Source organism: Leuresthes tenuis, unplaced genomic scaffold, assembly GCF_036924035.1.
Source record: "Leuresthes tenuis unplaced genomic scaffold, fLeuTen1.0.hap1 SCAF_19, whole genome shotgun sequence".
NCBI classification, from domain to species: Eukaryota; Metazoa; Chordata; class Actinopteri; order Atheriniformes; family Atherinopsidae; genus Leuresthes; species Leuresthes tenuis.
In genome coordinates, this window is record NW_027325373.1 from 1,291,902 (window position 1) to 1,315,810 (window position 23,909).

The 23,909-nt window shown below is 44.0% G+C and overlaps 1 protein-coding gene across 1 annotated transcript; it reads right to left on the bottom strand.

Moving 5' to 3' along the window:
* Positions 1–354: 354 nt before the first annotated feature.
* Positions 355–23,635, bottom strand: ptpa (protein phosphatase 2 phosphatase activator). The gene is made up of 10 exons (XM_072372612.1): positions 23,529–23,635; positions 21,917–22,026; positions 21,463–21,549; positions 20,911–21,036; positions 20,714–20,831; positions 18,772–18,871; positions 17,933–18,057; positions 16,145–16,245; positions 7,432–7,539; positions 355–886 (listed from the first exon to the last, which is right to left on the bottom strand). The coding sequence occupies exons 1-10, from the start codon at positions 23,551–23,553 to the stop codon at positions 812–814; spliced, it is 975 nt and encodes a 324-aa protein (XP_072228713.1). The 5' UTR covers positions 23,554–23,635; the 3' UTR covers positions 355–811.
* Positions 23,636–23,909: the final 274 nt, after the last annotated feature.

The following is a 23,909-nucleotide window of genomic DNA, read 5'->3' on the forward strand; positions in this document are numbered from 1 at the left end:
TTATTTTCATATATAACATATTTTCACTTAATGCCTCCTTGTTTAATAATTCTAATTCAGAAAATAATCTGTTTCACTTTTAGATTTTAATGATTTCTGTTTGATTGTGAAAAAAAACTGTTTTTAAATCATTGAATTAATTAGTTTTTGTTTACATTTTGCTTTCTTTTGGGGGGGAAAGTGGAAAAAAAGTGGAAAATCCTGCATTTGCTGCTCCGTACCCGAGTTATACTAAAGTAAAGTAAGTAAAATGGGTTTTTAAGCTTTAATTTCATTAAATTATGAAGCAGGATCTTTAAAACATGCTAATGGAAACACATGGAATGAGCGTCTCTGCACAACCACAACAGTTTATTTAAGTTTTTTTCAAATTACAGCGTCTACAAGAACCAAGCTGATGGGAGAAAAGAAGAAACCTTTCAGTTCTACGGCTCAACAAATAGCTCATTCAAACATTTGGCATTAATAGCAAAAAAAGGAAGAAGTAAAGAAAAAAGAGGAAACTATAACAGTAGATCTTCTTATTCATGTCTAAAGGATGCAAACTGGCAGAAATCTCACTCAGAGTCCCTCTCATTCAGCTCGAGTCATCGTATAAATAACAGAAAAATACAAAGATGCTCCAGAGTCCCCCGGAACATGCTTCACACTAAAGTTACGGATGCCTTTCATGGCCACATGCGTGCACATGTGGGACAGCCTGGTGGACTTTTGCTAATGTTGGACGAGTAGGTGGGGGTGCCGGAGGAAGGGAGCGCCGGCGGCTCAGGGAGCACCGGGGGCTTTGGTCATCTCCTCCACGGGCGTCACATCAAGGCTTGGCCGGCTGGATGGACAGCAGGCTGCCGAATTTGAAGTGCTGGATCACAGGAAACTTCTCCAGACACTGCAAATGGAAGAAGAAGTTATGGCGTGACGTATCTGAGGTGCATTGTGGGTAGAAAGTGAGTGAAGTGAAACATAAGATCTATACTCTGAAGAAAGACTATAAAGCTGTCCCACAATACTTTGTGAAAGAAAGGTTCTCTTACGGATCAAACCATCAAATATGAGCCTATTTAACAGGAAGGTGGAGCTTTACTTCACTTCTGTGTGGAAAGACGCTGAACTTTTCGGTTTAAATGCTGCTGAAGACAATATTCTGCAGGCTGTAACCTCCCAAAGTCGATGATAAACCGTCCTCTTCCACTCAATCATTCACAGCTGGACTTCTTCACATTTCTGAAGTCAAAAATGGACTTTGAGCTCCATCTAAACCCATCTTTAAAGACATTTAATTGATATATTTCACGGGTTTTCTCTCAACCCAACTGGAAACAAGATCATTGCTGAGTTTTACTGCGGCTGCATCATTCCTTTACTTTACCATGGAAACCGTTTCCAGTGCTTAATTATGCAGGGTGACGTGTGCAATACCTAAATTGGCATCATCTATTTATAGCAGATAAATATTAGTCAGCCTGGAAATCAGACTTCAGCAGATTCCCCGGCAGCTTTAGCAGCGAGTTGAGCTGTGGAGACACTGGTTACCACCACCATCACAGACTGGTCCCGGCTGAGGAGCTTCTATGGTCTCCGTGGAACAGCAGCCTCACTGGTCATAGGATTTTTAAGGATGCATTCAGGACATGTCGGGTTAAATCGACTGTAAGGCAGAGCGATGAACTCCTCTGGTTGGTCCTTATGATGTTGGAGGTTTAAACCCACAAATGGAGAAGATAAAACAGAGATTAGTTGCCAGAACGCGAGTCTTTGGCCGTGTTCAAAATGGCTGCAGACGAGCCCAGAGGAGGCTCTTTGTGTGCACTGAAAATAGAGCCAGTTTTTTGGTGAGTAATGGGGGGGGGTCTTGGGTGGCTGCAGTGGGGGCTGGGAGGCTGCAGCAGGAGAACACAGTCCAGCTAAACTCTGTCTGTGCAGTCTGACACCATCAGTCACGATCATCTGGGCAGAACTGGGGTGGAAACGAGCCTCAGAGCCTTTGTCTTACAGATATACAACGACTGCAGATCAACTATTACCCCAGAACCATAAAAAACAGTCTAAGAAATGAAGCAGTCCTATAATTCAGGGTGATAAATACCTTCTTAGTTGACCTATTTCTGTGCTGTGATCACATACATTTAGATGCTCAAACAGCACACTGTAGAAGCTAAAGTTTAGGGCTAAATTATCATGTTTATTTCTGAAGTATCAGGAAATCTTATGATAACTAAGTCCTATCACCAATAGTGAGTCCGTGTCTTACTCTAAAGGAGCTTCGCTGTGCTGAAACCATTCAAACTGAGCTGATATGCATCACAGAAACACTGATTTGGTCCCATTCAGACACATTTTAATAGTGCTGGTTCACATTCATGTGAAAAACATCAGCATCTTGAACCTTGTAAATGGTTACATCACTTAAGGTACAGAACAGGTAAATTAATGCATTTACTCCGACCAAAATCATACAAAATCGAGCTTCTGAAAACACACAAAGATCATGCGTCCATCCACTCATTCCACTGATCCCAGGTCTGATCGCAGAGGGGGAAAACCCATCCAGAGACACTCCAGCTCCTCCTGCTGATCCCAAGGTGTTTCCAGGCTACAAGGGACATATAATCAAGTCCTGGGTCCGAAAAACCTCCAAAGGGAGGCAACCCGGAGGCATCTCAGCCAGATTCCTGACTCCTTTCAGAGTGGAGGAGCAGCAGCTCTACGCCGAGCTCTTCCCTCTGAAGGAAACTCATTTCAGCCGCTTGTATCCACGACCTCCTTCTTTGGGTCAGAACCCAGATCTGTGAGCTCAGGTGAGGGTTGGAACAAAGATGGAGCAGGAACCTGAAAGCTTCTCCTTCCTTATCCACGACCTCCTTCTTTGGGTCAGAACCCAGATCTGTGAGCTCAGGTGAGGGTTGGAACAAAGATGGAGCAGGAACCTGAAAGCTTCTCCTTCCGGCTCAGCTTCACCAAACGGACCGGAGCAGCGCCCTCATTACTGCTGACGAAGCCCCGATCCGTCTGTCCACCTCTGATCCAACCTGCTGTGACTCTTTCACACAGATACTTAAATTCCTCGGCCTGTGGCAGGGAGAGTCCCTGACATTAAGGGAGCACTCGACCTTTTGTGGTTGAGAACCATGGCCTTTCATCCTGGCCTCATCACACTCAGCTGCAAACTGCTCCAAAGCTCGCTGAAAGTCACGGCCTGAAGAGGCCAACAAAACCACATCATCTGCAAAAAGCAGACTAGTGACCCTGAGGTTCCCCAAACAGACACCAGAAAATCAAAAACAACCCTGGTGGACAGAGACTGCAGAGAGGGCGGTAACAGGAAAGGAGGAGGAGTTTCAGTTAGAGTTTCACCCGAACAACAGATGCTGTAATCCTGGATGTTCACCTGTTGTGACCTGTTAACGCGGCGTGTGCTGTTGCCAAGCAACAGAAACAACACCACGATCAGGACGATTTCAGCCACACCTCCCTTTGCTGAACTTCCAACTGCAGCAGACGAAATCATCATTAAAGTAACCAAAAGACAGCGTCTGTGCAGTGAATTCAGCGGCACAAAAGCCTGGAACCACGCCTCAATCCTTTAAAATCCGCTTCCAAGGAGCCGGAAGGTCTTTAAAGCTTTAAAGTGGCGTTTAACAAATGCTCTACAGGCTTCCTAAATATATTTTCCACGGTTTTCACTCATTATCAGTCCAGTCTTTACCCGACTAACTCCAGAGATGAACCAGTGTTACTCAGCCAATTGTATCTCAAGGTAATCTCTGAAAATAATACAGTTAAATGGGCTTAATACAGTTTGACAGACACAATGCAAACGTGCCAACGGGGTCTTTCCCACAGCTTTTTGCCCAAACCTGGAGCACCAGACTGAGGTGGCAGATAGTCTTTCAGGTCCAAGGCAGACAGGCAGGTGTCAAATGAGTAAAGAAGCAGCAAATGTCAAAGAAAAACCTCTGAAAGACCTTTGCAAAGCCTGTTGCTCAAGACCGCTTTAAAAGAGTAAGATACTCTGGTTGCTTGGCAACAAAACAGAAAAACTTTTGCACAGCTCTGTATGTATTGTGACTTAAATAATATTTCACATAGTGAACAGTTATAATGAGCGTTTGCTTGGAAAGGATTAAAATGTGTGTCAGTGTGAAACTGACATTTATTTTTCCTCAGAAAGCTCAGAGCTTAGAGCCGAGTGCCAGAGAAGGACGTCTGGACTGGGCCTTTTTAGGTGCTTTACCACAGAAAGACTTAAGTGCAGCCTTACGACACGTGCTTTCAATCAACTTGCTGAAACTTAACTTGTATTTGACAACAGCAAAAGTAGAAATGATTTAACGCGACTTCGTGTCCGAGCAAGCAGATTTTTCATAGAGCTGTGAGATAAACTAAAGTCAGTGGATGTGTGGGGAAGAGGGAGAAAAAGCAGCTAAAACAAAGAAACTTTACTCCAGTTATGGACAATTCTTTCTGTGAAACATCATCTCTCCAAGATAGTTTCCACATTTGCAACAAAGCCGAGAATTTGACTCATTTCAGAGTGAAAATGGTGGATTGTGCTCCACGACAGCTCTGCTCGAAACCTTGTGTGGGGCCAGGAAAAGGGAGAGAGGAATGCAAGTCTGCTGATGGTTGCTCCAGGCTGGGAGGAAGGTCGGGACAGAGGGAGGGGAGGATTTAATGAAGGGAGCGGGGGGAGGGAGAGGCAGACAGCTTGGCCCCTCAGCTCTTTGGGAAGACTCACAGGCTGCTCTGAAAAACACAGGATGTGGGCATGCAGGCGGGGAGAACGGGTTTAGACATCCCTCCAACCCCACCCCCAACGCCCACACACACAATTCCATTCGCTGTATTCCTGCCTTAACCCTTTCCTGCCTCAGAACCGGTCCGTCTGGGTGTTTTCCTCAAAAGGATAACGTTCGGTTTGCTACCTGATTTCTGAAAAGTTGTGGAGACAAGAGGACACAGTTCCCCGAGTTTGGAGAGGTTCGCTGAGAATTTCAGTAAACCAAAACAGGTTTTTTTCTTTTACTTTCTTGGTCATGTGTTGCCTGATCGGGTTTCTAACTGGACTTTAGTCAAATAAACACATTTCAAAGTCTGGAAAACATCTAAAAGAAAAAATAAAACATAAAAGTGTGCCAGGAGGGAAGCTTTTCCAGAGATTTATATGCCTCCGAGTATCACTTAAAATGTGAACTCAAAAAGGTTCCCTGAGCTGTAGAGGGAGAAGCCGCCCGACTGGACAGCAGAAAGGTGGGAATGTATGTCGTGGCTTTACCAGTCAGCACGAGAAAAAAGGAAATTATTGGATTTTTTTAAATGCACGGGTCAGAGTGAAAAGAACGTAATGAAAGAGCTCAAAACCGGCTCAACTCAGAGGAGCCGAGGTGCTCCACACATGCTCCAGAGCTCCACCTGTGCATCTTACTGTGAAAACATGTAGATTAACACAGATGAACACAGCTGCTCTCATTCACATGTATTTCAGTTCAGTTAAACATCTCTGAAGCTGACATATATAAGACAATGTGTCGACCTGCAGTCACGGAGCATTAAAAACGGTTGCTCTGCTCTATTAAAAATGCTTTATGACACAAAATCACACAGTCCAAACCACTTTCCTAATCTACCAAGAGAGGGGCAACAAACTCACTTCAGTAATGATCAAAACAGTCTGAAAGGAGCAGCGCAAATTAGCGCAAATTCCTAAATAAACTGTACTCCTGACAATCAGGAGGCTGGGATTTACCCTAACCTAACCCTTCCTAAACCTAACCCTTTGTAACCGGGGGCTCAAAACCCGCCGCTTCTTCTTCTTCTGCCGCTGGAAGCGGCCAAAGGGGCGGGGTTTATATGTATAGCAACTAGCATATATATATATATATAATAATCAATCCATACATCGGTTCCCTCTTTCCCCATGGATCGTACTCTGGGCCTTCTTTGTGTTTCTTTGTGTTTGCGCTCTGCCATTTTCCGCTTTTTTCCACCTTTTTTTCCGCCTTTGGAATCCAGATCGGCCCTAATTGGCTGTCGCCGCGTCACTGCTCATTTGCATAAAGTTGAGCCTTTCTCAACTCATGAAGCTCACGAAGCTCACAACGCCGGCCGCTTATCGACGCCAGCTTACATTGAAAGTGAACGGCAGCTGGCCGCTCACAACGCTTTTGGTGTGAACCCCTGGTAACCCTAACCTAACCCTTCCCCTTCCTAACCCTCCGACCCTAACCCTTCCTAACCCTAACCTAACCCTTCCTAACCCTAACCCTCCGACCCTAGACCTTCCTAACCCTAGACCTTCCTAACCCTAGACCTTCCTAACCCTAACCCTCCGACTCTAACCCTTCCTAACCCTAACCCTTCCTAACCCTAACCCTTCCTAACCCTCTGACCCTAAACCTTCCTAACCCTAACCCTTCCTAACCCTAACCTAAACCTTCCTAACCCTAACCCTACAACACAGGACATATAAACCTGACGAACATGGAACAACGAGGCTTAATCAGTTATATATTCTCACAACGTTTTCTTCTGGCGTTCCTCAGACATTCATACAGATGGAGAATCTCTGTGCTTTCTCACAACTGAATGAGGTGCAAAAGTTAAGGCATCTCCCGTTTTCTGGAGGTAACTAAAGTCCTAAAGGACAGTGAATAGTCAGGCTTATGAACATGTTGCAGTGAGTAACAACGGTCATTTTTCAACACTAAAAGTGGCTTTGCAACAAATGGACGTGTCTCTAGTTGTTCCTCTTTCCGTCTGCTTTAAAGACCACTAATCAGTGGATGGGCATCTCTGTGGTGAGCTGTTCTGTGCATGAAGTCCAGGTCTGTGTGGTGAAAGCAGACTGAGGGTCTGATGTCCAGAGTCTGCTGCTCACACAGCAGGAGACTGACAGATGAGGGTCACAACTTGCAGGTAACAGGGACTGTTTTTGTGCAGAATAGCATTAATGCTGCTGGTATTACCATCTGTGAATTACCTGCTCGTTTCAGTCATGGTCTTAGACAACTTGGTTGGTTGAGAAAATAGTTTGGTCTGTCTGAAGCAAACATTTTCCTTAATGTCAAAGCTGCAGTTCAGGTTAAAAATAGGTTTAATGTGTTGTGGCAGGATGCACCGTCCTGCAGGGACCTGTTGGTTTTGGGGAGTGCTTTCAGCTCCGTACAATGGAGGATGTATAATGTTTCACACCAACCAGTTTGCATAGTTCTACTCTGCTGGAGGTAACGGCACCAGCCTGCAGAACTCTATAAACACATTCCCTCAAATTACTGTTGTTTGCAAATGAGGGCAAACTTTGACAGTTTGGATAAGCTTCCATAGAGCTGCTCAGATTTGAAGTTGGATATTTATCTGTTCTTTTCATTTAGAGCTTTTGGGAAGAGCTTCATGAACCATTTGTTAGATCAGTGGACACAAGAGGGGAAAGTTTACCTCTGCCTTGTACATTTTAATCAGGCCCTGGTTGACTTTGGACCAAGCAGGAACAGCGCTGATGTTCCAAAGCTGGTTGGAGTGCTCAGCAAACGGACCCGTCTTCATCTGCAGGACATAAAGAGAGACACAAAGTGAAGAAAGAGACAGCAGAGAAACATCTGAAACAGATCCAGGATCATAACTGATTCACTTCTAAATGAATTTAACATTTAACTTTCTTCATAAAACACAAGTTTCCTCACATAGTTACACGGAGAAACCTTCCTCCTGTATGTTTCTGTCATTTAAGACATTCTGTCACATGTGATTTTAGTTTAACAGCTGGAGTGAACGTTGTTCTTGTGTTTTATTCATTCCTTTAGAGGAGACTCCTGCAGCTATAAGCTGGAGCAACTTTGTCTTGTTCACCTTCAGAACTGTTCTGGTTTTCCAAACAAACTGATCCCATTCTGGTTTTCTTTTCTGCTGGAACTGACCAACTCCACTCTTCTTCTAGCATTCTTTGGTGGAACATCTTGTGTGTTTGGGCTCTTTGTCTTTCTGTGTGGTTTATCGTGTCTTCAGGGTCAGCTGATCGACACATGGACTGGCATCTTCCTTCAGAACTGCTGCTACCATCATGGTAGATCTGGCTCTTCTTCTGGAATTAAGTGTTTGTCTTTCTCCAAACATGAAACTTCTCAGATCAAGGTTCCTATTTCGATCTCATTTGCTTCGCAGGACCTTCAGCAAACTGCACACCTGTCTTTGGAGAGAAGTGCTTTTCTCTTTGCAACTCTGCTCGGTATCGTGCTAAAACTATTGAACATCAATAAGAGTTAATGAGATAGAAGTTCGCCCCCTTTGTGACACACTGTCTTTAATCTTATCCATTTGTACACAAACTCTTTGGATTGGTTCAATCCGTCACCTTTGAACTCTGACAAACACAAATTCTTTCTGAATTAATCAGAAATCTCTTCTGTTCACAGTTATAATACATTTCTACAGAGATTTGTAGTAAAAACCAGAGTTTGGTGGATTCCTGCTTATCAGGGCACCTACACACACTTTATCTTCATCAAATGGACTGAAAACACTAATAACTTTGCATACTTTTGCCACAGAGATATAGTTGAGTATTAAAGGATCATTTTCCCTTTTCCAGTCCAGCTCATCCTTTAATTAATGCCCCAAATTTCAAAATCATCAGTGAGTATCATCCACAGTGAAATGCTGATCAAGGTTTAACAGCAAAGTCTGTTTTTCCCTCTTGGTTCAGAAACTATTCAGACTGGACTTCAGCATGCAATCAGAGGTCTGGACTGTTTGAGGCCGTAACTCCTCTCTGAAGTACGACCTGTGCTGCAGCGTTAAAGGTGCAACGACCAGCCCCCCCATTCTGCTTCAGTACAGGCAGAATGGAAGCTCACAGGCCCGCTTTGAGCAGACTTTGGACTGTCACCAGTTCCCTCTAAAGACCCCATACGTTCCACCTGGTTTAGTATCTTATAAAACTACAATAAAAAGTTGTTATTTGTGCATCAATTTTTAGTTATTTCAGAAAATCTTGTTTTCTATCTTCAAAAACATCAACAAATCTATGCAAGAATGTAAATAAATGCAATAAACAAACAGTTTTATATGAATATTGATTATTGTAGCTAAAAGAACAAAAGATTTTTTTAAATATAAATGATTAGAAATGAAAATTATCAGCTTACAGACAGACAAAAATCAATAGTTTAATATTAGAATAAAAAGTGAGGATTTTGCACAGCTTTCCCACCATTTCCCCCCAAGAGGCTGAGGAACCCAAACCCAGACCCTGGAGCATTAATCTAAATACCCTCCGTTTTCCATCCCCCCCATCCAACCCCCATCTCCCAAACACTGCTCGAGACACTTTCCAGGGCCTTGCATGAGAACGCATGGGGGAAGGGAATGGAGGAGGGTGGAAAGGGAGGGGGTGGAGACAGCTCGTATTCCCTGGAGGAAGGAGTGATTCATAGCAGCATGTGGGGAAGGAAGTGACTCATGTTCAGGGCCCGCATGCACACACTCAAATCTTGTGTCGAAAGGAAAGAAAAATCCAGCATGAGTTTGAAACATCCACATGTATGTAAATGGGAGGAAAGTAGAGTCTGAGTGAATATGTTTAAGCTGCACAGGCTGAAAAACCATGAACAAAGCAGGACAAACAACCTGGAAGTCTAAACAAGGCCATCAACAGATCCAGTGAAACAAAGCGTCAGGGTGTGTTATCAGGACCTTCTTCAGCTGCCTTCACTTTACCAGTGACAGTTACCTGCAGTTTAACAAAGTTTACACACTCCTATGGACCCAAAGCTAATCACAAAAGTTAAATCATTGCCCTTGATTATTCACCAACTGAGCGAGTTTGTATTAAAGCAGAAAATCACAATGAGTTCAGAGTACTGAACAGCTGAGGAGTCAGTGTGTTGGTGTTAAAGGAACCTCAGCACTTCTAATTTAATACAGTTTCACCAACAGGTCACAACAATCTCAGTTATGACACAGTTTGACACCAACTGAAATCTCTAAATATCATCGGATGTACTGGTTTATTCATAATTTCATTTAAAACGAGAAGAATTCCAGACGTTAAGCATTCATTCAAGTTCTGAGGATTTAAGGTCAGACTGATTCACCATGTGAAAAGATATCTGTCCTGACAGTCGAGCCCCTCAGCACAGACACACATGAAAACATGCAAAACGAGGAGGGCACGAAATAATCCTGGTTTAACTCCACTGTTTGCTTTGAATCACCTCAGATGTGACTCCGTGGAGGCAGAGTCCCCCGGATAGATGCTCCTGGACCACCTTAATGTGGCCTGACTGATCATATCTGAATGTGTGCTCACTCTGTCCTGCCCACAGCTGTCCAGATGTTATCACATCACACAGGACACGCCTTATCGCCAGGTCTGAACCCTGAAGATGCAGTAAGTGGACAGCCGTGAGCAGCAGGTAGAGCAGATAAAGGAGAGGAGACCACAGAAAGCAGGCACTTCCATGCATTCTGCAGTTGTTGATATGCTTCGGTGGGTTATTGGGTTTCTCTTTATCAGAACTCCTCTGAGAGGACTTTTGGTTGTGAACTGACGCCATATAGTTAAAGTTTGGACACGCCTACACCTTTAAAATCAGCAGTTAGTAATGTTTGAACTCTTAAATTGTTAGAATTGGCTTTGTTCTCAGACATGATGCATTCTCTAAATAATCTACGCTCCTATCTGGTGCTTTTCCACTCTGCTCAGACTACGCAATGTGTGTCCTTGACTGGTCCAAGACTTAAAGATGGCAGAAGTGGACTAAATGTCAGATGAGGCTTCTCTATCGCGTCAGATAGGCCCGGTACATTAGATACACGCCTGAAACAGCACTCACACACACACACGTTGTTTATCACACCCAAAGAACATGACGAGGACGGAGGTTGGCCTGATCATGCCACTAATAACTGTCCAATTACACTCGGTCTGGTGTCAGCACAACCTCTGAGATAAATGTGAAGAAGATAAATGAGAAATGTTTCCGGTTATCGGGGCTCGGGCTCAGTCCAGCGCCGCCATACTCTTCCTGCGTCCACTAATAAATACTTTGTCTGATTAATCTAAGGTTCCTCCGGCTTGTTCTTGGGCTTCCAAGGAAAGAATCGGGCTAACAACATGAATACATAAAACTGAATTTAATCCTGACCACGACATTCTTGCCTTATTGTGTCCACTAAATAAGAATAAAAAAGGGAAAAATTACTTTCTGGGTAGCTGCTCGCTCTCTGTATATTTGGCCATTATGGGTCACAAATAGAAATAAACTGGATCGTCAAACTGGATTATAGCTATAGTTGGGTTCTGCTCCTTATCTGAGGGTAATTATCCTTGGATATATGGCGGTGAATGAATGGAATCACTGGCACAAAGCCTGTCATACCCCGGTACGATAGGTGGCGCTGTCCCCATTTCAGCTATCGCTAATAGAGCCACTTCCTGTTGACGTCTTCACCGCCAACAGCAACAAACTCAGGCATTCAGAAAGATGGCGAACGCAGAGCGAGATGAAGCTGCGCCCCTCTCCATCTGTGATGAGCTGGTTATGGCACAGAGATGCACAACGGCGCATTCTCCATCGCGTTGTTTCTTTCTTTCTGACGACAACAACAGGAATATCGTCTCCTTCCACTTCCGGGTCACGATCGCCGGAAAAAATTTGGAGCATGCGCAGAACGCTCGATCCGATCCACGGTCGCCTACTTCGAGTTTTCTCGGGATCTTAATTCGGATCGCGAGTAACCCAATTAAAGTGTCTAAATGAGCTGAATAACTCAGTTTTATTGTAATTTAGCCATTAATCCGATCCGATGGCGCGTGGTGCTCCAGTTTAGTAACTGGCACCCATCTTTAGGATGGGCACCTTTTGCTTTGCTTCCCAATGAAGACCTTTCCACAGCGCAGATGGCAGCTACCAACTTCCAGAGAAAGCCTGTGCTGTAGTTTATGATCGGTGAAGCTAAGCAAACACAGATTACCCAGTTTCCAATAAGCAGAAACGTACTGTAAGGTTTCTTCATAGTCCAAATGGGTTTAATCTCACCACTTCAGAGAAAATTAACAGCAGTTTGGGCTAAATGGAAACAGATGATTAAAACTGCCATAAAGCAGAATCCAATCAAAGCCAAACACCACACAGGGTCCCTCTGTACAGTTCAGTGGTTCACAGACAGAAACATTAATTCATTATTACAACATTATCTTTCAATGTAATATCAAATATTTAAATTCTTTATCCATTTATTTATTGATTTTTTAAATCAGTTTACTCAGCAGCTGTATATAGAAAAGATGCATTTCCAGACTTTAGTTTCATAATTACAGAAAAGTGAAGTAGCCTACCTGTCATTATCTGTTCAGCACAGAGGAAGCGTGTAAATATCATCGCTCATAGAGCCACATTTTGCAGCGATAAATTGGAATGATGTTTTTTTGTATGTTATCAGTGTTTCTTGTAGAGGAACTTTGGCCCACTCCTCTTTACAGTGCTTTAGTTTATGCCCTTTTAAAACAGCAGGACAGCATTTCAGTTTGGTTCAGGGTTAGCTAAACTCTTAGCTAAACTCTTAGTGCTAAACTCTTAGCGCTAAACTCTTAGTGCTAAACTCTTAGCTAAACTCTTAGCTAAACTCTGACAAACCGACAACAGCGACTCCATCATGTCTGCTTTCATATTCAGTGAGAGCTGCGCTGACAGACGACAGCCTCCATGATGTGCCTCTCAGTGCTTTTTTGTTACTTCTTCTTGTTCAGATGCATTAAGTTTGAGCACATTTGCTGTCATTTGGTTCTAAAACCACCTCTTTGCCTGTTTTTATGAGCTCTTTTATCAACTCTTAGATTAAGATCAGATTAATTTGTCTTCCGCTGTTGACACACATGCACAGGGTCACACAATCATGGAGCCATTCACAGCGCCTAGGGTGCACGGTTCACCAATGTTTTGGGCAGTGAGAGTGGGGATCGAACCGCCAACCTAACCGCTAACCCTAACCGCTAACCTGCAGGTTGTTGGACGAGCCACTGAGCCACGGCCGCCCTTACCATCATGGCTGCTAACTGAGCGAATGTGCAGTCACGCAGACCCTGTTTTGGTGCTGAAAGTGATAAGTAAACATTACTATGGTCCATCGTAGTAAGACAGTCGTGGTAAAACTCTTAAAAACACTCGAGTGGTCGAATCAGACGGTCACCCGGTTTATGGAAAACGCTGCTTTCGCCATTATGAAACAAGACGCTCGTTAACGCAGGGCAAAATATTGCATCCATATAATTATCAATTAGTTGAACAATGTTAAAAACACATCCGAGAGAATAAGCTAGAACTCAACCCAGCAAGAACACAGAGAAAAGAGAAGAGTGAAATACTGAGAAACCCACTAACAAGAACCTTTGATGAGACGGATCAAGCAAGAGGAGAAGATGCAGAAAAAGGAGGTGGTGTGTCTGCGCTGGGAAAAGGAAAAGGATGTAGCTGCTCCAATGACGCCCTCTCCTACTTCCCTCCCCTCCTTTTTCCTCCAAAAACCCAAAACAAAGCTCACAGTTCCTGCTCTGGCATCACACCAAAACAATCCATCTGCCTTCTCCCCTGCTTCCATCTTCCTCTTCCCGGACAAACCGCTCTCAGCTGTGGTGCAACAACTTATTTCCCCCGGCTGAGTCGGTGTGAAACCAGTCCAATGTCCACACATGCTAATATTAAATAAGATCATGTGTGTGATAAATGCCGGTGGACAAAACCTGAAACTTAAACACATTTAAGGAAATTAAATAAATGTTTTTCCAGTGAGGTCATCGGTGCAACTTTGGTTAATCTCCATTGTTTTGCAGAAGAGAAACTTCTCTACTAATCAAACCTCTCTGCATGAAATAAGAAAGATTTATTGACTTTAGACCTTTGAATTCAAGCAAGTTCTTCAACATCCGATTATCTCTGGTTATGGGAGCGCGTCCAGTTTCAGAAGCGGTAGAAAATAGCATTTACTTTGTGTGGAATCTGTGCTCTAAAAGTTAAAATAGACACTATGAACCCGAGATTTCTCTCGTTTGGTCTCGATACATCTATACATGTCACGTTTGCATTTAAAGAATGCAACATATTTCACACCGGGGCCATTAAAAATAATGAAGAATGATCTCATCCACTCATAAAAAGGCAGTCTTTAAAGAACTGAGATGGGCAAAGAACCTGGAATATGTTAACAATTGCTTGAGAAAATACCTGCAAAAAATGAGATATTTCTCTTCAGAAAGAGAGCCTCACCTGACCCTCCGTGATCTCTGATCCCTAAAATAGCCTCGGATCAAGAACCAGAAATTTATCAGTCGCTGAAATGACTTCAGTGTCAAACCTTTGTGAAGCACTAAAATACACGTTTAGACGAGAAGGTGCAACTTCAGACTTTACAGTACAAAACAGAGGCCTCGACTTCTCCTCCTCCGAGGCCTCGACTTCTCCTCCTCCGAGGCCTCCTCTTGGACTTCTGAGGGCCTGGAGGCCTGGACTTCTTTGGGCCTGGAGGCCTGGAGGCCTGGACTTCTTTGGGCCTGGACTTCTTTGGGCCTGGAGGCCTGGACTTCTGAGGGCCTGGAGGCCTGGACTTCTTTGGGCCTGGAGGCCTGGACTTCTTTGGGCCTGGAGGCCTGGAGGCCTGGACTTCTTTGGGCCTGGAGGCCTGGACTTCTTTGGGCCTGGAGGCCTGGACTTCTGAGGGCCTGGAGGCCTGGACTTCTTTGGGCCTGGAGGCCTGGACTTCTGAGGGCCTGGAGGCCTGGACTTCTGAGGGCCTGGAGGCCTGGACTTCTTTGGGCCTGGAGGCCTGGACTTCTTTGGGCCTGGAGGCCTGGACTTCTGAGGGCCTGGAGGCCTGGACTTCTGAGGGCCTGGAGGCCTGGACTTCTGAGGGCCTGGAGGCCTGGACTTCTGCGGGCCTGGAGGCCTGGACTTCTGCGGGCCTGGAGGCCTGGACTTCTTTGGGCCTGGAGGCCTGGACTTCTGCGGGCCTGGAGGCCTGGACTTCTGTGGGCCTGGAGGCCTGGACTTCTTTGGGCCTGGAGGCCTGGACTTCTGCGGGCCTGGAGGCCTGGACTTCTGAGGGCCTGGAGGCCTGGACTTCTGTGGGCCTGGAGGCCTGGACTTCTGCGGGCCTGGAGGCCTGGACTTCTGAGGGCCTGGAGGCCTGGACTTCTGTGGGCCTGGAGGCCTCCCAGGTGACCATCAAACAGACTGTTTTTCTTTTCTATGGACGTGGCCCAAAAGCCAAATGGATGCTGCAGAATGTGATCAGCAGCATGTCCAACAGCCAGGTTCTGTGATAGTGAGCCGATTTATCAGCTAATTTAAACTTCTATGATGGCAGCACTGCAGCAGAAAAGTAGATTCAACTTTTCCAGGGATGAATTTCTCAAGCAGACCATGTGAAACCACATTCTGAACATGGCTGAGGAAGAGGAGGGTGCTGACCTGAAGGATGGGAGAAATTACACCTGAAAGGCTTCCCTGCTGAGTGCTGAGGCACCGGGTGAGAAGCTTCACCATCACACCTTCCTTTCAGTGATCTCAGCTGAATTTACAGGAGCTTTTTGCTGTTGGACGTAATGCAATGAGAGTTTTTCAAATTGGATTAAACATTGATGTGTTGGGGGCCGTGAAACCAGAAGAAGAAAGTTAAATGTGCTAAAATAGTGCAGTTAGAGCTGAGGGAGCAGCGAAATGGAATAAATCTGTCATTTTGAGTAAAACCTTTCATGCTACACAGTTATTTCATCACTTGTTAATACAACACACCGACTAGAGCAGTTTATAGTGAGGGATCTGTTATTTGATCCTCATAAAAGGAGCGCGATGCCCCTATAAAGTGGATTCACATCAGACAGAGTCGGGGGAAGGCATTAAAAAGCATTCACGGGATAAATCTTCCTTTTGGGTCCACTCATTTTTCAGAAAGAACAGAGGACTTTGGAGCTGCTACAGCGAACTGGAAGTAATCTTTATTTATCTTAACTTTTAGGAAAACATTCTTAAAGGAAGAATTCTCGTCCGATCGACTGTTAATTTGCTTTATTTATAAGGTCCTAATGTTTAAAAGTGAGTGAGCACATCACAGCAGGCAGAAAAAAGAGGATAAATATGATTTAGCTGAACTTTCCCACCTCGTTTATGAACTTGATGCACTCCAGGAACATGTAGTCTTGGTGGTGCTCGTTCACCACCCTCTCATCGATGAAGTGCCGGGGCTCCAGTGTTGGGTGATCTGAAGGCAGATCAGCTCGTAAGTCAGCATGTCACCACTAGGTGTTCCCATCCAACAGAAGATTCACCGACTCCAACAGCAAAACACATCCAGAGACGTGTAATAATAACAGTGACATGTGGACAAAACCAGCTTTAAGCCAACTTTCACCCTTTAGAAATTTGGGAAAATGTGTCCTGAATTGAGTCATTTTTTAAGTTTTTACTCTTTTAAATAATACAAGCATCACACAACCGGATTTAGCAGAATCTGCCCATTTTCACGTGTTGTAACAACACAAATAAACGAGTCTGTTGTTCTAAGAAGGAGCAGCTGAACGCGTTGTCCTCGTTTCAGCAGCGGCACAAAGACAGCTTCCATGTTGGGTTGGAACTGATGTTACAGGTGAACTAAACTGGGAGCTGGAAGCGTTATCTGAGGTTAATAAAACGAATTTAAACCAGTCAAATCACACTCAAGTGTGAGAATAGTTGTTTTTGCTGTTTTACAGCATGGCATTATATTTATTTAGAGCCTAATTACATCATCATCATCATCATCTGAAGGCACTTCCCAGAGATCTACCCACACTGACTGCAGGGCTTCGGTTAATTCTGCATCAGCCTCTCGGATGGTCAGTGCGGCATTACTTTCACACCTGACCGTATACAGTCTGCGTTTATGCAGGATAATGCAGTAACCATGGTTACGGCACAGCCATACTGGGCTGTGTCTTCGGTTTCTTTCACACAGTTATGTTACAAATTTGTTTTTCCTGTTTGCTGTAATATACAAAAAGATAAAGTTAGAGAGTAAAATATGTTGTCTTTTGTCTTTTAGCACAATGACAGCAACACAACGGGGGTTTCTCATGAGTTTCTTAAGTCACACAGTTTCTTCTTCTTAACTCTTGCAGGTTTGATCTAAATAAGTAAATGAAAAGGACCAGAACTAAAAGGAAAATGCTTTTTAGCCTCAACATAAGCTTCCCTAATTCAGCTCCCATTTAAGATGGTAACTTCAGCTGTAAACTTAGAGATAAAACACTTGTTTTTTAACGGGAGCAGCAGCACAGCTGCACAGATCTGTGCAGGATGCGTCTGACGTTGGACTGCTGCCCCCTAGTGTACGGGACCCTGCACTACACCTCACTCTGCTGCTCTTTAACTGCCAATAAAAGACAGAATCTGCAGCAATGTTTGGCTCTGACTGCACACCCCGCTGCAGCCCAGACTTGTTTTTCCAGCATTGGAAGTTACCCACAGCTGACCTTCGGTCCTTTAGTGGAGTTCTCCCTGGACACCCTGAGCAGGACATGCTGAGTCGATTCAAAAAGCCTTTCCACAGGTAAAGCCCAGCGCAGGACTTCCTGGTTATGCTGCTGGAGCTTGTTTGGTGGCAGGATGCCGGCAAACGTGATATAAAGTGCTTTACATGTTCTGATCAACTGATCGATCACTTTTAGACAGATCAGGTGTTGTTTAAGCTTCTGGTAAAAAACAAATGTTTCCCAAATATCAAACAATCATTTTAAATGCTACTTTAGTTATTCTTTCTGTATCAAAACTGTTGCTCATATGATTTAAAAGGAATAAATTAATTAAATGGCACAAACTGAATGATGATGATGGTCTAAGACTGTGAAATTTAAAGAGACTCAGAGCATTCTCCAGCGCCACACATGAATCCCTGCAGTGAACACTGTTACCTAGAAACTGGGAGCTTCCCCAGATGAAGGGCAGAAACTGGAAGTCATCCAGGCCCCACACACCTTGGCTCCCAGCCGGCTCCATTCTGTAGGTCTTCTGCAGCTTCCTCATCACTGACAGATACCTTGAAGACACGCAGCAGAAGGGCGAGTTACCACAGGGTCAGATTAACCAGGTTAGGGTTAGGTTAGGATGTCACCAGTAAGAACCCGGTTACAGTAACCAGGTTACAGTAAGAACCTGGTTAATCTGACCAGGTTACAGTAAGAACCAGGTTACAGTAACCAGGTTACAGTAAGAACCCGGTTACAGTAACCAGGTTACAGTAAGAACCTGGTTAATCTGACCAGGTTACAGTAAGAACCCGGTTACAGTAACCAGGTTACCCGTAAGAACCTGGTTAATCTGACCAGGTTACAGTAAGAACCCGGTTACAGTAACCAGGTTACAGTAAGAACCTGGTTACAGTAACCAGGTTACAGTAAGAACCCGGTTACAGTAACCCGGTTACAGTAACCAGGTTACAGTGAGAACCCGGTTACAGTAACCAGGTTACAGTAAGAACCTGGTTACTGTAACCTGGTTACTGTAAGAACCTGGTTACTGTAACTAAAGACAGCTGATGGAGAAGTTTGCTTTTTTACACCATGGCAACACATTTCTTTAGCTGGCATATCCATAATTACTCAGTCAACCGTCTCTGTTCACATCCTGATGAGAGCTGTGGTTATAAAGTATGAGCTTTGGGCGTGTTGGAGCTGGATTTTCTACTTCTTTCACAGATTTTCGCTGTAATGCATGAGACTTTGGCTGCTATAACACCAGTTTAACTGCTCACCTGTCAAAAACTTTAAAGACGATGGCGAGCTGGTCATCGACCCTGAGAGCGCCGACCTTACAGAGACAGCAGAGGAAAGCTGCGAAAGCTGCTTCGTGACCTGAGGAGACAAACGCAAACGCTTCACACCAAATCACCACAGGCGGCTCCGTTCTGCATGACGAGAGAACATCAGAACAAGAATCAGTCTCCTCCTTTACTGCTGATGGAAAACCTTTAGACCAGGTTCAGGTCCTGAGGTGCAGCAGGAGTGGAGAGAAACAGCAGGAGTGTGGAGATGTGACGTCTGACCAATGGACACAAATGACCCAAATTATCTGTTACCCAAAGAACTCGAGGATAAAGACTTCTGCAGTTGTCATAGCAACGCACCAAACACAACCTGTAGGACTACACCAGTGAGCTAATGTGGGCGAGGAGCAGCTCGTGCAGCCTTCCTTTCACAAGGGGAAGCTCGTGGTGACATCACACGTCAAAGAACAAATCCTGTGTTTTTAGGACCATGAGGCGCACTTAAAGTCCTTTCATTTTCTCAGAAATCGACACTGTGCCTTAAAAAGCTGTGCGATCGTGTATGAATTCATTCTGGTTGTGCTTTCTGACCAAGAACCGACTTTATGTGGTGCACGGCGCTCAGAAATCAGTCAAAATGTTTCAGCACGGCCTTGGTGAGCTACGAAGCTGCACTGCTGGATGGATTGAGCATTACAGGCCACCGTAGTCAGGAGTAATACGATCTGAGCTTCAGCATTAAGGTGCATTCATTCATTTTCTGTACCCGCTGACCCAAAAATGGCTCCTGTTCAGAGACGAAGAGGATTTCAAACTGAAACAAGTGAGTTGAATAAAGTTTGACTTATCTGAGTTTCATTTAATGCGCAAAATAACAAGAAAAAATAGGGAAATAAATCACAGATATGAAAACAACCTAATAGCTGAACGTTGTGGCTTTGTAAAGAATGGAGAAAATCTGTGTAATTAAAGGCTTTTTTCTCTTATTTTCTGCAGACCAAGTGGAGGAAAGAAAGATGGAAGCAGAAGGATTGCAGGGAGGTCTTTTATGGCACCTTAAATTCCTCCAGGCATGGTCTTCTCTAATGAAAAACAACATGTTTTATCAATCCGGCCCCGGCTTCCAGAGCAGCTTTGTCATGGGGCAGAGATCTGGATCTGGACCGTGTCATTGAGCTGAACACATCATTCATCCTCCTGAAAAAGGACGGAAACGGCTGCTCTGGTCCTTCAGCTGATGACAACATGTCATCAATGATGGTGGAAACGAGTTCGTTTTCTTCAGGCTGTCGTCTTTCCTGTTTCACAACATCCCGTTCTGCACGGTTCCTGACCGAGTTTCACTTTGATCCAACCGTTCAGAGGTCATGACGGCGTCTCTTCAGCTCGCTGTGACCTCACTGCCTCCTGGTTAGGTGAAAGTTTGTGTTTGTTTCAGTTACGAACATCAAGTTCTGCAACCTTTCCCTTTAGTTTGTGGGAATAACAAAGATGTGTTGCCACACTTTGAGTGAACTTTTACAATAATTCTCAGTCTTTTTCATATTTGTATTAGTTCAAAGTGATTTTCTTCCTCAGATTTGAGTAACACCACATTTTTTCCTTCTATTTGATCTGAAAAAAAGCCAAAAATGACATTTTTCTAAGATATATTATACAAAAGCAGAAGGCCCAGCCTTAAAAGAAAAAACCTGTGATTTGTTTGTTCATTATCATGTGCTTAAAACATGAAACAGCTGAAAGAACATCCTCCCAGTGTGGTGGTTCCACTCTTTTTTGCTCGGTACTGCTGGAAGCCGCGATCCTTCCAGCAGCAGTGTTACTGTTAGTGACCCCCACACTATGCACCAGAACAGCTGAGGACAGCTGAACAGGGCAAAGACTGTCCCCAATAAGGACAGATAAAGAAAAATAGCAGCAGCACTGTTACCTGTTCCGTAGTCTATCCTGGTGGGGTTCCCCACAGACTCCTTCAGGTACACTGCTATCTCCGGAGCTGCAGCACTTCTGTCAGCAGGCAGCACTGCGGACACCAAGGCCTCTGCTTCCTGCACACAGACACCCACAGATGTCAGCCTCCACCTGAAGGCTTTCATGGATGCGTGGAAGAAAAGATGTGCAACCGACCTGCTCCAGTTTGGCGAACCAGGTTCTGTAGGCTTTGTTCCCAAAACGTGAAGGCTGGTCAACGGGAGGAGTCTCATCTATCCATCGGTCCAAAGTCTCCAAAAGATGAAGAAGCTTCTCCACAGTCTGTCACACAACACAACAGCAGCTGCAGCAGGTTCCACATCCTGGTTATACCTCCCCTGAGTGGCCTGGCTTCATCTATCTTTGGTTTCAAACCAGTGGACACTGCTTCTCTGAGCCAGGAACGTTCCAAAAGCTAAGCTGGATTTTTGGACTATCACCAAAAACTGAGCTCAAGTAAGCGCTTTTAACGCAGTACATCATCATAATGATGAATGAAACGTGTGAATAACAGAGTAATAACAGTGTCTGAGATGCTCCTCACATTCACACAGATCTCACATCAGAAATCAGGATACGGTAGCAGAGATTTCTGCTGAGCGAGGGTCTCCCCCTCAGACACCAACACAAAGATCTTTCACAGCCAAACAAAATGTTTAGAAAGGCCCCCAGTGAAGGATTTAAAGGCCAGTGAAGCTAAACACGTACCTCGGACACTTTATATTCACATGTGAGCTTCTTCCCCTTCACACCTTCATTCAGTGTCAGGATGAACCCGATGTAGTCTGCATAGGCCTGAAAAACAATATATATACAAATATATCAAGATGTGCACATTTTCTGCAAATTTAATATGAATTATACAAAAAATGTAAAAGCAATTTTTAAAATAAAGATCCGGTAAAATGATTTTTATGCTCTAAACTTCGGTATGTTCCAATATTAGAGACTAAAACAGACAAAAAGTCATCACACAACACAGATTTATTAACATTTTCGGTCCAGTTTCAGAAACCAAACCACAGCCATAAGCAAAGCCAGTGAGCATCTCATCGATGGCTCACTTCCAGATGAACCTTCCTGCTCTGAGGAACAACACATGATGAGTTTAAAGCCTTTCATAGTGCCGCTGGATGGGAAGAGAAGCCCGGACCAGACCCACCTGAGATCGTTTCCATTTGCCCATATCAGGCACCATGCAGACTTCTTTTTTGGGGACCATGTAGGTGATGCTGAACGTGACTTCAGGTGCTTCATCTTCAGGAGTGGATCCTAAAATAATCAAGAGCCAGAACTTTATCTTCAGTAATAATATCCAGATATTTAAGCCAAATATCAAGCACCTCTTTTTTCTTTTATTTGACCAAAAGATTTGTTGATTAATTCATTTTATAATGTGTGTTAGATCCAATATCAGCACTGGGCAACAGAGCGGACTTGTTGCCAAAGGTTTAGAAGCATTTATAAGGCACTCTGATTCGTGCACGGCTGCCATGGTAACCAGAACCTACATATTGTGTTTCTGCCAATCGTCTTTGGTAATTCTAAAGGTTTCGACAGTTAAGGTAGTTAAGCTATTCCTTCAGCCGAGATCAACATTAAACACTGAAAAGATGTCTCAGAACTGGTTAAATTTGGCAATTATATATAATTATATAACGCCTGATCTGATGAACACGTAACTGTGGTACAATAAGCAGTTGTTACCATAGTGATCTTTAAAGAAAACCACCACTGTGACACTGAACGCCCCCCGGTGCAGGTGAGCTGTCCAGAATCAGTGGCCGTGGTGCTTTGTGAGACTTTAAAACTCAGACTTTAACTTGAAGCAGTTCACCTTGTAAAACTGGTGCATAAACATCAGTAATAAACAGAAGTGGCGCAAATTATATGAGCTGCGATGATAAATTCGAAGAAAAAAACACTGATTATAAAGGCAGTTTGAATCATTTCAGTCATAGTATTTCTATCAACATAAATATTAAAAGAAAAAGTAATAAATAGCTTGTTAGGCCCTGTGATGGGCTGGTGATGGACCCCGCCTCTCGCCCCATGTCCGCCGGGATAGGCGCCCGCCCCCCGCGACCCGACCCACGGATTAAGCCGGTATAGAAGATGGATGGACGGATGGATGGAAAAGTGAACTGGAGAATTGGCATTTTATGCGCTGCCAGTAACAACAGACATTAACAGTCTGCTGTACAAATCAGGCACTAAAGAGGCTGGAGCTCCTTCACTGAATTTGGTTAAATTAAGTTTATCTCTGCTTGCAAAGTTTTCATCATTATGTTTAAATTCTGCTCCCTGCATCTCACTCAGCTTCACCCTTAGGAGCAGCTCTTTAATCAGAAACAGTAGCACACTTTTTGTAGGTCATATAACCCACAGACTTCTAAATACGGATTATCTAACACATTCATTTAAAAAACACAGTCAAATTAAGTGATGGGACGGTGAAAACTGCCTTTTGCTATTTAATTCTCTGCGCTACCCAACTCATCTGTCAACTCAAAAGTCTGACAAAAGTCTGTATTAACAATACTAAGAGCACAAGTTCAAAACAATGAAGAAATTAGCCACAAAATCAGGTCTATGGGTGACTGTGGGTACAGCTTTTGCATGGCAGAAGAAGGCATGTGCCTCTTGAGTTTAACTAATTAATTTCCATGTGGTAAAGCAGAGAATCTGCGAGGGTTGAAGGCATTTTAACAAGTGTGAGCCAATGCAGCACAGGACTGGAAAGCCCTGAGCAGAAGCATCCATATCAGCTTTACCTGACTGCTGCTCTGTTTCCGCCATGGCGAAGCTGACTGTCTTCTTCGTGGGTTTTTTCTTCCGGTAGATTTAAAAATAGCCAGTGCTCATTACTGCCCCCAGGTGTCAGGTGCGCCGTGTAGCCACAGTTTTGGATTAGAGGTTTCATTTGAACATTTGAAAACACAAAGTCATTATTTGCAAGAATTTACAAAAATGCATATGATAATACGGAAGCGTATTGCGTTCACTTGAAAAAAAAACAGCTTACTTTCTAAACTTGTTTTTAGAAGTTATCTTAGAACCCTAATTTATTTTTTGCTTTGTTTTTCGGGGTAATTATTTCACCACGTAGCCAGATAGATAGATAGATAGGTAGATAGATAGATAGATAGATAGAT

Excerpts from the sequence above, each read along its gene's own strand:
- ptpa (XM_072372612.1), bottom strand. The coding sequence starts at position 23,553 with ATGGCGGAAACAGAGCAGCAGTCAG. Across the intron at positions 22,027-23,528 it reads GGAAACAGAGCAGCAGTCAG|GATCCACTCCTGAAGATGAA; the intron begins GTAAAGCTGATA and ends TGATTATTTTAG. Across the intron at positions 887-7,431 it reads TTAAAATGTACAAGGCAGAG|TGTCTGGAGAAGTTTCCTGT; the intron begins GTAAACTTTCCC and ends TTCCATTTGCAG.